The 12386-nt window shown below is 44.9% G+C and overlaps 1 protein-coding gene across 1 annotated transcript in view; it reads right to left on the bottom strand.

The window, feature by feature from the left end:
* The window catches only part of DGKI (diacylglycerol kinase iota), a 1705262-nt gene that overhangs the window by 142714 nt on the left and 1550162 nt on the right, over positions 1–12386 (bottom strand). The window contains 2 exon segments of the mRNA XM_030215620.1: positions 4886–4906; positions 4908–4927. Coding sequence (XP_030071480.1) covers positions 4886–4906; positions 4908–4927 — 41 coding nt within the window.

The raw sequence follows: 12386 nt of genomic DNA, 5'->3' as shown, positions 1-12386 counted from the left end.
GCAGATAAGTGGCGGTAAGCATGGAACGGCAGCGCCCTCCAGCCATGCTTACCTTGTTTACAGTGTCAGACCGGCCCTGCGGCTCCAGCACACCACGTCCCTGGGGGACTGAGAGGAAGTGAAGGGCAAAAAAAAAAAGTGCCGGTACGCTGTACCGTTGCGTACCGGCACAAAAAAAGCACTGGCAAAAACTATCTTGCTCAGTGGCATGTGGAAACACTAAATTTCAGGGGTAAGACGTCTTTGGCTTTTCTCCCAAGGGGAGTTTTTTTCCCAAATAGACGTGAAAATTACTGAGCCAGAAAACATTGATACAGTAAAAATTGGACCAGTGATAAAACTATCTCCACAAAGCAGCTTGTGTGCACTTATGAAAATAGAGTACAAAGTGTGTTCTGAATAGAACAGCCAGGCTGGGGAGTTCTGAGGTCCATTTAATAAAAACAACAATATAGAGTGTGTAAATAATTGGATTCACAGGCAAGGAGCAAGACAGTTTGAACACCACATTGTAAATACAATAAGAATTAAAATGGTATACTACTTGCAATGACAACACAATATGTAATAGAACATTATAATTGGTGGTGAAGGGTTAGGCAAAGTTGTACCATATAGATGAGTAAGAAAGTAGGAAGAATAAAGTAAGGTGACTGATTTGAAGAAAGTTGCACATGAGGTCAGAGAGATGGTTAAATATTATCTGTTAGGCTAGGAATGGATAAACATGTCCCGCTGCAGTATGTGCAGCCCGAGTCAATCCTTGTGTGTGTGAGTGAGACTAACAAGTTAGTTACTTCTTCCATTAAAGACTTGGTTGAAGAGCCAAGCTTTAACATGCTTCCTGAAGTAGAGATAGTCTTGTGTTAAGCGGAACCTTTCAGGCAATGCATTCCAGAGTGTGGGGGCTACTTTGGAGAAGGCTCGCTTGCGGGTATCACATCGTGTAATGTTTTTTGGAGAGGGTGTAGTTAGTGAAAGTCCTTGGGAGGACCTTAGTATCCTTGGCGGTGTGTGGAGGATCATCCTATTCTTCAGATACTCAGGGCCATTTCCTTGCAGGGCCTTGAAGATCAGACATATTAAATTTAGCCCTGTATTATACTAGCAGCCAATGAAGTTTTTACAAAAATGGTGTGATGTGATCACGTCGCTTACAACCTTCTATGAGTCTTGCTGCTGCATTCTGAATCAACTGGAGCTGGTGCAGGCTCTTTGTAGTCAGACCATTGTATAGTGCATTGCAGTAATCCAGTCTTGATGTTACCATGGCATGCACAACTGGGATAAGATTTACCTTCTTGATGTAAGGAGACAGGCAGCATAGCTGTTGCAAATAGTAGAAGCAGCTCTTGAAGGTTGCTTGGATTTGGGGAATCAGAGTAAGTGTTGAATCTAACTGTATTCCAAGGTTCCTGACTTGTGATTTGAGGGGGAGTTCATACTTCCATAAGGGATTTTGATGTCAGGTATGTATCCACTTGTGTTAGGGACCCAGAGAAGCTTAGTTTTACTTGGGTTCAGACAAAGTTTGTTGTGTTCAGCTCATTCTTGAATTGATGTTAGACAAGTAATCAGTTTATTCAAGGCTTGTAGGTAAGTCAGGTTCAATGGGTATGAGTAGCTGCACATCATCCGCATAGATGTAAAATTGAGTGTCCATTCACCGAATCAGCTCAGCTAGTGGTTTGAGGTAGGTATTGAACAGAATAGGTGACAGTATCAATCCTTGTGGTACCTCGCAGGTCAGTGTCCACTAGACATTTTGTGAATACCCTGGAAGTTCTGCATTCTCAGCCAAAATCGACGATACTTCCTGTGAGCTGAAAGTATCAGGATATGAGTGTAAGCGTCCTTGAAGTCCATAGCAATCGCTTTCCTGAATCATGGGAAGAAGGGTGCCCACGGAAAATATCCTGAACTTTTCTCAGACCAGGAATTTGTTCAGGGTCCTTAGGTCTAGGATGGGACGGATCCCCAGTGTTTTCTTCTGCACAAGGAAGTACTTGGAATAGAATTCCAGTTCCTCTTCCCCTGGTAGAATGGGTTCGACCACATGGGCCTTTAGAAGGGCAGAGAGTTCCTGTGCGGAGAGCTGTACAAATGCGCTCCCGGCGAGCAATTTGGAGGTTTGGATTCCAGATTCAGGGTGTATCCTAACCGGACTATTTGAAGAACCCACCGGTCGGAGGTTAAGAGAGGCCACCTTTGGTCAAAAAACATTAGCCTCCCTCCAACCGGCAAGTCGTCCTTCATGGACCCTTTTATTGCGGCTATGCTCTGCTGGAGTCAGTCTAAAGCCCGTCCCTTGCTTTTGCTGGGGAGCAGCAGGGGCCTTAGGTGCACGCTGTTGATGAGAACGAGCGCACTGGGGCTGAGCCTGAGCAGGCTGGCGAGTCGCCAGATTGTACCTATGCCTAGAATAGGAATAGGGAGCACTCCACAACCCACCAAAATACCTCCTAGTTCAGGAGGTGAAAGAAGGCACCCGGCGGGAGAGAGAAGCCATAGCATCTGTGTGCTTCTTGATCTGGTCAACTAAATCTTCCACCTTCTCTCTGAAAAGATTATCCCCCCCAGCAAGGAACATCCACAATCCTCTGCTGGACTGAATGGTCCAGGTCAGAAACACGCAGCCATGAGAGTCTGTGCATGGGTATACCTTGAGCAGAGATTCTGGATGATACATCAAAAGTGTCGTTAGCACCCCTGGCCAAAAAGTTACGACACACCTTCTGTTGTTTGACCAGCTGGTGAAAAGGTTCGGTCTGCTCCAGAGGGAGGGAATCGACCAAACTAGACAGCTGCCACACAGAGTTCTGCAAGTGGATACTCGTGAAGAGCTGGTATGACTGAATACGGGCAGTGAGCATGGTGGCCTGGTATATCTTCCTCCCAAAAGAGTCCAAAGTCCTAACTTCTCTGCCTGGGGATTCTGAAGCATAGTCTCTAGAACTCTTGGCTCTCTTGAGAGCGGAGTCCACAACCATACAGTTGTGGAGTAACTGAGACTGCATCAACCCAGCTTCCCCGTGGATCCAATACTGAGAATCTGTGTTCTTTGGGACAATGGGGACAGACAGAGGGGACACCCAGTATTGCATAAGGACTTCCCTGAGTATCTTATGCAAAGGAGCTGTTACTGCCTCTCTAGGTGGAGAGGTGTAGTCCAGGACCTTGAGCATCTCATTCCACGTCTACAGGGAATGGAATGGCCTGAGCCATTTCCTGCACAAAAGATGAAATGGAGAGGTTCTCAGGAGGAGACAGTCTCCTTTTAGGTGGAGGGTAAGGTTCAGAGGGAATCCCAAAGGACTCATCTGAGGAGAAGTACCTGGGATCTTTCTCTGACTCCCACGAGTGTTCTTCCTTGGTGTCAGACAGCACTTCCCTCAGTAACTTCCGAGACCGAACCCGCCTTGATGCCGAAGACCCGTGGTCTCGATGGTGATGCCTAGAGGCCGACTCCCATATGGACTGCGGTGAAGCTTCCTCCACCAACGTCGATGGGGAGTCAACCTGGGTGGCAGCCGATACCGGAGCCACAAGCGGCGCCGAACTCGGGGACCTCACCGTGGGTGGAGGGCCAGACATAGCTGCAGCAAGGTAGGTGCAAGCATCCCCGACGCCGATGCAGAGTGATGCAGCAGTCCTTCCAGAAGCTCTGGAAGGGCCGAATGTGCTCGTCGAGAGCCGCCATCGTAAAAGGCTGCAGAGCCGGTGGAGCAGTCGTTGGCAGAGTCGCCTGGGGTTCAGGAGCAGGAACCGGACTGCTGAGAGACCGACACTTCGGCACCTCTTGTATGGAGGGGGAGCGGTCCTCCCGGTGTTGATGCTTCTCGGGTGTCCATTCCCTCGGCGCCCCAGAGCTCCTGGCAACATGCGTCGAGGGAGAGTGGTGTCGGTGCTTCTTAGCCTTTGCTCAATGCACCTCACCAAGGCTCCTCGGTGCCGACGAGTACAATGTCAAATCCCCACGTCACCTCGGGGTCGGGTCCATGGATGGACAGTCCTGGGGGGGCCTTCATAGCAGGAGGCCTCAAGTCAGGTGAAGACCCACTCGATGCCTCGCTGCTCCCAGTGTGTCGTGGTCTCTCAGCAGCCATGCCTACCTCCACTCCCAACGTTGATGCATCCCTCGATGTCGACACCGACTCTGCTGGCCTCGGTACTGATGTTGATGCAGATGTCGAAGGACCGGACCAAGCCCCAAAAGGTTTTTCTCTCTGGGCTTCTCGAGCCAGTTGAGTCCTTTTCTTCATATGAAGACAAAGGGCACAACGAGCTGGGCTATGGTCGGGCCCAAGGCACTGAATACACCACAAATGGGTATCAGTGACTGAGATGGTCCGGTTGCACCAAGAACAGCATTTCAAGCCACTGGGAGTCTTCAATGACAAGGAAGAGAAGACAGCCCTAGCCAAGTCAAAAAACACGATTGTGCTGAACAATAGAGCACAAAAATGGATAAACCCGGCCGAGCAGGCCTAAGGATGGCCACAACTAAAAGAAAAGAAAACTTGACGCGGATCAAAAAAACTTAGGAAAATAAAAGGGACTGCCTTTTAAAAAAAAAAACACCAATACTGAAAGTAAAAGAAACAAAAGAAATATAGGCAAAATGCCGCAAAAACGAAGCACGGAAGACTCTCCCGGGCAACGAAGCAGAGCCAAAAAAAGAGCAGCTGCTTCTCGTGCAGAAAAAAGGTAACTGAGGAGCACGGCCATGCAGTGGGTGGGAAGGCTCCAGCAAACTTTTTTGCTTTTAAAATGCCGGTTCCCGAGCCGGCGCGGAATGCCAACCACTTGTTAGGATTATTTTAGCCTGCTTGTCCTCGGAAGAAATATTATTTTGCCAAAGAACAAAAACACAAGTGTAGCATACATGAGATCTGTCGATGCAGTAGGAATCGATCAGCAGAAGTAGCTGTAAGAAATGAAAAAGACTATAAAGGGTATGACATCAGAGCAATCTCCCCCCAGGTTTGTTGTTAGTTAAGACACATGACCACAAAGTTCCTGAATGATTTCTGCCAACAGAATACAATGAAATATTAAGAATACATTTGTACAGAGCTTTCATTTAGAGCTGGTAGTTTTCAATCCAGTCCTCAGAGACCACCTGACCAGTTGGGTTTTCAGGATATCCACAATGAATATGCATGAAATAGATTTGCATGCACTGCCTTCTTGGTATGCAAATCTCTTTCCATCATATTCATTATTGATATCCTGAAAACCCGATTGGTCAAGTGGTCCCTGAGGACTGGGTTTAAACCACTGATTTAGAGCACTATATGATGTGTAATTTAAAAGGATACTCTATACATTAAGTATATGAGCTAAGTATATGAGCAAACTCATTTTTAAAAGTAATTAGGCAGTTTCTACAGGAAACTAACTAGGAATGTAACAACTGGTCATATTGCACAACTAATATTTGAATTTAGCCACAACAACATGGAAGTAAATGTGGGCTTTTGAAAATCCAAACCACACATGTACCTTCCCACCCCTGAAGGATGTAAAAGACAGGCCCTACCATTGCTGGTAAGTAATGTGCAGATGTGAATATTTAGCTGCAGGGAATTTTGTCTCAAAACTTGGGGAAACTGGAGACTGCAGGTTTTAAATGATAAGATCAGTTAAGTATTTAAACTCTGACGTTGTCATTTCTATTAAATGCTAGTTGATGTGTTTAAATATATTCCCAGATATTCAGCACTGGCTGCTATCTGAAGATAGGTGCTAAATATCTGGGTAAGCCACAACCTGCCAAAGTTATCTGGTAAACAACAATATTTGGCATCACTATCCAGATAACTATCCAAAATTAAGACAATTTTTCTCTCCTAAGATATCTGGATAGTTATCCAGATGGAATGCCAAATATTGCTGCTATCCAGATAATTTTCCACTACACACCCGGATTGCCCCAGCAGTGTCCAGACAGCACCTGTGTGGTCTGTAATGATTTCAAGTGGATAATACCACTGAAAATCAATGGATGGCCCAGTCTGTTGCACTTTGAATGTTGGGCCGTTTTTCAGTAGTTCCCAAACTGTCCTTGGGCTCCCCAGTCAGTCAGGTTTTCAGGATATCCATAATGAATATTCATGAAAGAAATTTGTATGCAGTAGACGCAGTGCAGGCAAATCTCTCTCATGAATATTTATTGTGGATATTCTGAAAATCTGACTGGATGGGAAGCCCCCAGGACAGGTTAGAGAACCACTGGGCTAGTTAAAAGCTTTTTTTTTTTTTTTTTTTAAACTAGCCCAGTGGTTCCCTAACCTGCCTTGGGGTGGAGGAGTAGCTGAATGGTTAGTGCAACAGCCTGAGAACCAGGGGGAACTGGGTTGATTACCACTGCAGCTCCTTATGACTCTGGGAAAAGTCATTATACACTATGTAAACTATCTTTGATTGTAACCACAGAAAGGCAGTATATCTGCCTTTCTCTAGTGCAGTGCTTATAACCCAGTTCCTTTCCCATTAAGGCTTTCAAGATATCCACAACAAATATGCAGATTTCCATAGGCAAAAAAAGTAATTTCCTTTCTGCAAACATGGAAAAGGGCACAGGCATTCCATGAGAGCAACTTGCCTACAGAAACCAAAATTTTAGAAAGTGGACTTTGAACAACTCCATTAACAGATCCTGCAAATAGCAGACGGGAGGAGCCTGCGAGCAGCAACCAATGCCTCAGCAGCCCATGCCTCAAGGCTGCCGAGACAGTGCTGCCGGTGCCGCGCTTTTTTTTTTTTTTTTAAACATTTCTCGTCCTTAGCGCCGTTAGCGCTTCTTCTTTTTGTAGCGCCGGCCCTGCTGCTCAACAGGAAAAGCAGCAGTGGCCGGCAATGGGGGCTGGCGCTGGCGCTGGGCGGGCCCACCCGTAGCTACGCCCCTGCCCGTAGCTTACGCCCCTGCCCGTAGCTACGCCCCTGCATTGGAATACATTCATTGAACCTCTTGGAATATCAATCACAGCTGACCCTGAAGCAGGCATTTACCAAAACACGGCTCGTGTTAGGAATTTTAATAAAGACTACTCTTCAAAACGATTCCTGAGGCTCACGTGCTTTTCTCAGTATGCGCTAATGTTGTCATTAGCACATAATCATTTTTAAAAATTATCGTGTGAGCACTTACTGACACTCATTTTATAGGCCGTAATGACTCATGTGGTGTCTGTGTGCTAACCAGTTAGTGCACGGTAATGTAGATGCACTAACTGCTTAGTACAGGAATGCCCACTCTCTGCCCCTGATAAGACCTCTCAAAAAAAATTTAAAAACATTTTTTTTTAGCTAGCAGATAGCTTACACACATTTCAAATTTACCACAGGACACCTAAGCATGTCCCTGCAAGACTCCATTTTTTGCTACATTAGGTGCGCGTTAGCACCTAACACAACTTAATAAAAGGGCCCTTTTACATAGTAACATGGAGGGGCATTTTTAAAATGATGTCTACATGAAAACAAAATGTCCAAACCAAAACATCCCAAAAAACACCCCAATAAAAGATAAGCAGAAAGGATGCTTCCATGTGTTGTAAACAGATAAGCAGAAAGAATGTTTTCATGTGTTGTAAAATCACCCCCCCCCCCCCCCCCCCCCCCCCAAAAGTTCCAAATTTAGGATGCAGTGCAGACTGGTATAGACATTTCAAGATAGTCATTTTTACCTTTGTAAAATATCCAAGTGAAAATGACCTAAATGAGAAGTGGACTTATGCGGCTAGACAACATGGGCCATGATGGACAGGAGCATCCTGTCTCATATGTAAAATGTGCATGCCCAGTGCATCCACTATAGAACAGACATGTTGGCAAGAAGGAAGCTCATCTCCAATGAGAAGAACTACCTGCTAGCCCTGCTGTGTTTCCGACATAGTAGGCAGCTCTTTGAAAGACACTAAAGGCTGCCCACCCCACAATTGGCCACAAGGGTCTGGAAACAAATAAGAAGGAAACTTGCAAGGCAATTCTCATGCAATGAAGCTATCAGCCCTGCATCACCCAAGTACAAGCACCATACATTCCCAAGTTAGTGGAAGGCCATCAGGCCCCTTCCACTGTCATCATGGGCACACAATATGCTCCCATCCCATCTGGCTTCCTCCCCAGCATGCAAGGTTGAAATGAGGGAAGCTACACATCTCTGAGACTCCCAAAGTTTAGGCCTGCTGCTCCCACCCCTACATAGAATATGAATGGTGGCAGCAGTCCACATATCCACAAACTGCAACCCCTAAGTCCCACATGCCATGAAACAACTCCTAGCCAAAGTACAGATGTCAACAAGAATGTGTTCCAAGCCATCTACAATCCCTATGCCCCACTAAGGCCAGCAAGGACTTCTGGTCAAGCAATGCTGCACCCTCCCTAGCAACTACCCAAACTGATGACCATGAGCAGTCCACAGGCTGTCTGAGAACATGTCATACAGGAACCTGGTCTGTCAAGCTAAAAATGGCCACCACCTGAACCTTGTCATCTCAAATTTGTGCTCTGCAGACGCTCTTTGGTGGTGCACTACGATCTGGAGGTGCTGAGGTGGTGGCTCCATGGATGAGGAGGTATAACTGGCACTCCTAAAACACATCAGGAAGCAACTGAGTAGCACAGTGTGAGTACCAACAAATAGCCGCTCCATAACAGTCATCTCCTGGAGCAAGGAATATGTACTGCAGTAACCTTCAATATAGTGTGGCCAAACCCCCACATATACAACACTGTGTTGCAGCCAACCATAACCATTGTGAAAACATGGAAAGGGGGGGGGGGGGTATAGAATGTGCCTCTAACCTTCTGTGGTCTAAATTAAAGTGCCCAGCATGTCACAGATAGCTAAATAGCACATTGCAGCTATCGGTAGAGGAAAGAGTCAACATTCATAAGGAGCTGCAGTGGGAATAAAGCCCTATCTGCATTCACAGACCAAGGGCCAGAGCCCTAACACTATGCCACATCTCGTACATACCTGACAAGGTAGCATTCAAGGAGGACCCCACAGGGACCACAAAAGGCCTTCACAGCTCTAGGTGCCTATGAACAGTTTACTTTGGCTTCAAGTCACCAGTTTCCATTCCATTTCCAGCTCTTATATCCTGCTTAATTCCAATTGAAATCAAAGCGGGCTACACTAAGATTTCAAATACCAATAGTAGAATCTACATATTCAGAAATATTTATCGAACAATAAAGTTTTCAAAGATTTTCTAAATTGAAAATACGAATCAATGCTCTGAATTGAAAAGGAATGTTGTTCCACACTTAACAGCAATGTAACTGAAAGAGCTATCATGTAAACACATAAAGTGAATCCGACTAACAGGTGGGAAACCTAAATTTAATAAATAATTGGATTGGGCTGATGAACAAACTGTCAGATAAGTTAACAGAGAGACATGATCCAAAGGGCAATACCCATAAAAAAAATTTATATATAAGGCAAGCCACCTTAAAATCAACGCTAGCCCTTACGGGCAACCAGTGCAAAATCCTCAGCTGTTTGCTTTCTAATGCTGTAATCCTTATGGTGAGTTTGTTAGAATAATAAATTAGCAACAGTTTTGATAGCAAATAGTGGTATGTAATTAATTAATTTAGGTGATCTGTTTCTTAAATATTTCCCAGGTTATTTTCATAGATGAAACTAAAGTAATGTTCTGGATAACATACTCCAAACTAGAGCTCTATCAAATAGCATCTTTTACTGTTTGGCCGAATTTGAAAAATGGGCATTGAGCTTTAGCATACTAAATTAATATTTTATTTATTATTTATTTGCTGCATTTGTATCCCACATTTTCCCACCTATTTGCAGGCTCAATGTGACTTACACAGTACCGTGATGGCGAGCGCCAATTCCGGTGTCAGAAATACAGAGTAGTAAATTGCGTTAAAGTTAATGAGTAACAGGGTGTTGTAAGGTAGTTGAGGAGGGAGAATTAAGTGTTCTGTTCTGGTGCAAGTTTCGTTGTGTTGCAGGGTTCGGGTGTTTAGGTTGGATCGTTGTGGTAAGCCTTCTTGAATAGATTGGTCTTCAATGATTTCCGAAAGGTTGCTAGGTCATTCATTGTTTTCGTGATGTTTGGTAGTGAATTCCATATTTGTGTGCTTATATAGGAGAAGCTGGATGCATATGTTGATTTGTATTTTAGTCCTTTGCAGCTTGGGTAGTGGAGATTTAGGAATGTGCATGCTGACCTATTTGTATTTTTGGTTGGTAGGTCTAAGAGGTCTGCCATGTAGATCGGGGCCTCGCCGTGAATGATTTTGTGAACCAGAGTGTATATTTTGAACGTGATTCGTTCTTTGATTGGGAGCCAGTGCAATTTTTCGCGTAGTGGTTTGGCACTTTCATATCTCGTTTTTCCAAATATGAGTCTGGCTGCAGTGTTTTGGGCAGTTTGAAGTTTCTTTATAATTTGTTCTTTACATCCGGCATAGATTGCATTGCAGTAGTCTAGGTGACTTAGCACCATTGATTGTACCAGGCTGCGGAATATTTCCCTTGGGAAGAAAGGTTTTACTCATTTGAGTTTCCACATTGAATGGAACATTTTCTTTGTTTAGTAGTATTTTATGGTTTACCATATCAAACAAACTAGGCATGTCAAATTGTAGTAGGAGTACACTTTTGCCTGTTGCAATTTCTTGTTTGAATTTGGTCAGGAGGGTGATTATTACTGTTTCGGTGCTGTGGTTGGAGCGAAATCCTGATTGTGATTCGTGTAATATTGAGAATTTGTTTAAGTAGTCGGTAAGTTGCTTGTTTACCATGCTTTCCAGCAGTTTGACTACCAGGGGGATGGATGCTACCAGGCGATAGTTGGTGATTTCATTTGCTTTTTTCTTTGGATCTTTAGGTATTGGGTTGAGTAATATATTGCTTTTGTCCTTAGGAAAGAGTCCATGTTGCAGCATGTAGTTTAGGTGTGATGTGAGGTCTACTATGAAGCGTTGAGGGGCTGATTTTATTAGGTAGTTGGGGTATGTGTCCAATTTGCAATGGGATTTGGCGTACCTGTGGATTGCTTGTGCTACGATTTCTTCGGTGAGGAAGGCGAAATTTATCCAGATTCAGTCTGCTGGGTATTCTCCAAGAATATAAGAAGCAACGTGCAATCGTAGATTGTGTAGTAACAGCAGTTAGTGTATCTGGGCTTAAAAAAGGTATGGACAAATTCCTGGAGGAAAAGTCCATAGTCTGCTTGCCCTGGGATTGTTAGCTTGGAAAGTTGTCAGGATTTGGGTTTCTGCCAGGTACTTGTTACCTGGCTTGGCCACTATTAGAAACAGGATCACTGACTAGATGGACCACTTCGTTCTGGTTCTTATGTTCAAAGGGCCAGGCCTCTCCAGGCCCCTGAGCCCATACAGAATGCCAATACTTGCCATTGTGGAGGGTCCCAAATGAAGTATTAGTACTCTATGAACATCCAGCCCAGCATACCTTGCACTGTCTACAACAGGGGGCCATAGAAAACTCCAAAAAGATAGGTAGCTAGTTGCCCCCCCCCCCCAACACCTCTATAGCCAAAGGCATTTGCTTTGGCAGAATACCCCCACCCCAAGCTCCCACTGCTAGGCCAAGCATACATGCAATATCAGTCATTGGGGAGGTGGGCATGCAGCAGTGAGGGCATGCCTGAGTACACTTGGACTGATGATACTATGACTGGATCCCCCCCAAACATATGTTTCCCACTTCCTATGCAGTATAGTGACTGTATCATGGAGGTTCAAGAAGAGGTAGCTAGAAGGCATAGAAGACCAAGCAAGGTCTACTGTTACCTCCCAGTCAGCTGCAGGCCTCATAGGCATAGGTCCCCAACCACACTGGGATCCCTGGCAGCACCTGTTACTGTGTCACAGTCACTGCTATAGCACATTTGACAATCACATCCCAGTGTAATGGAATAGAATTTTAGTTTGTTTTCCAACCCTGTCCGGATCGACCAACCCTGTCTGGGTCTGTATTGATGATTAGATGTAATTCTGTTTCATTTATTGTTTAAGTGCTATCTTAAAGGATTGCTTTTCTACCCTGCTTTTTGTCCGATAATACCCTCTGAAATCTTGTTTTTCTCACCGAAAGTAACTTTCCTTGTGAATACAAAAATAAGTTGGAATGTGGAAGATAAGGCATGTCTCTAACCAATTTAGTGTGTGCAGGAGGAAGACAGGATATGCTCGGCGTTCAAGAAATGAGCCACCTGGCCAGTGGTTTGTTTGCTTGGGCCGGAAGCATGTGACTGCATCTTCATGTACATTCTGTAACTTTCCCTTGGAGGCGTTCCTGTAACTTTCCATAGTTTTGGCATGAGATCAGCTCCTAATAAAAAGGGAGGGCTTGTCACAGTACAGTGGGG

This window comes from Microcaecilia unicolor, chromosome 10 (assembly GCF_901765095.1).
Source record: "Microcaecilia unicolor chromosome 10, aMicUni1.1, whole genome shotgun sequence".
NCBI lineage: Eukaryota > Metazoa > Chordata > Amphibia > Gymnophiona > Siphonopidae > Microcaecilia > Microcaecilia unicolor.
The sequence above is the reverse complement of the archived record's forward strand: the minus strand, read 5'-3'. Positions and strand labels throughout refer to the sequence as shown.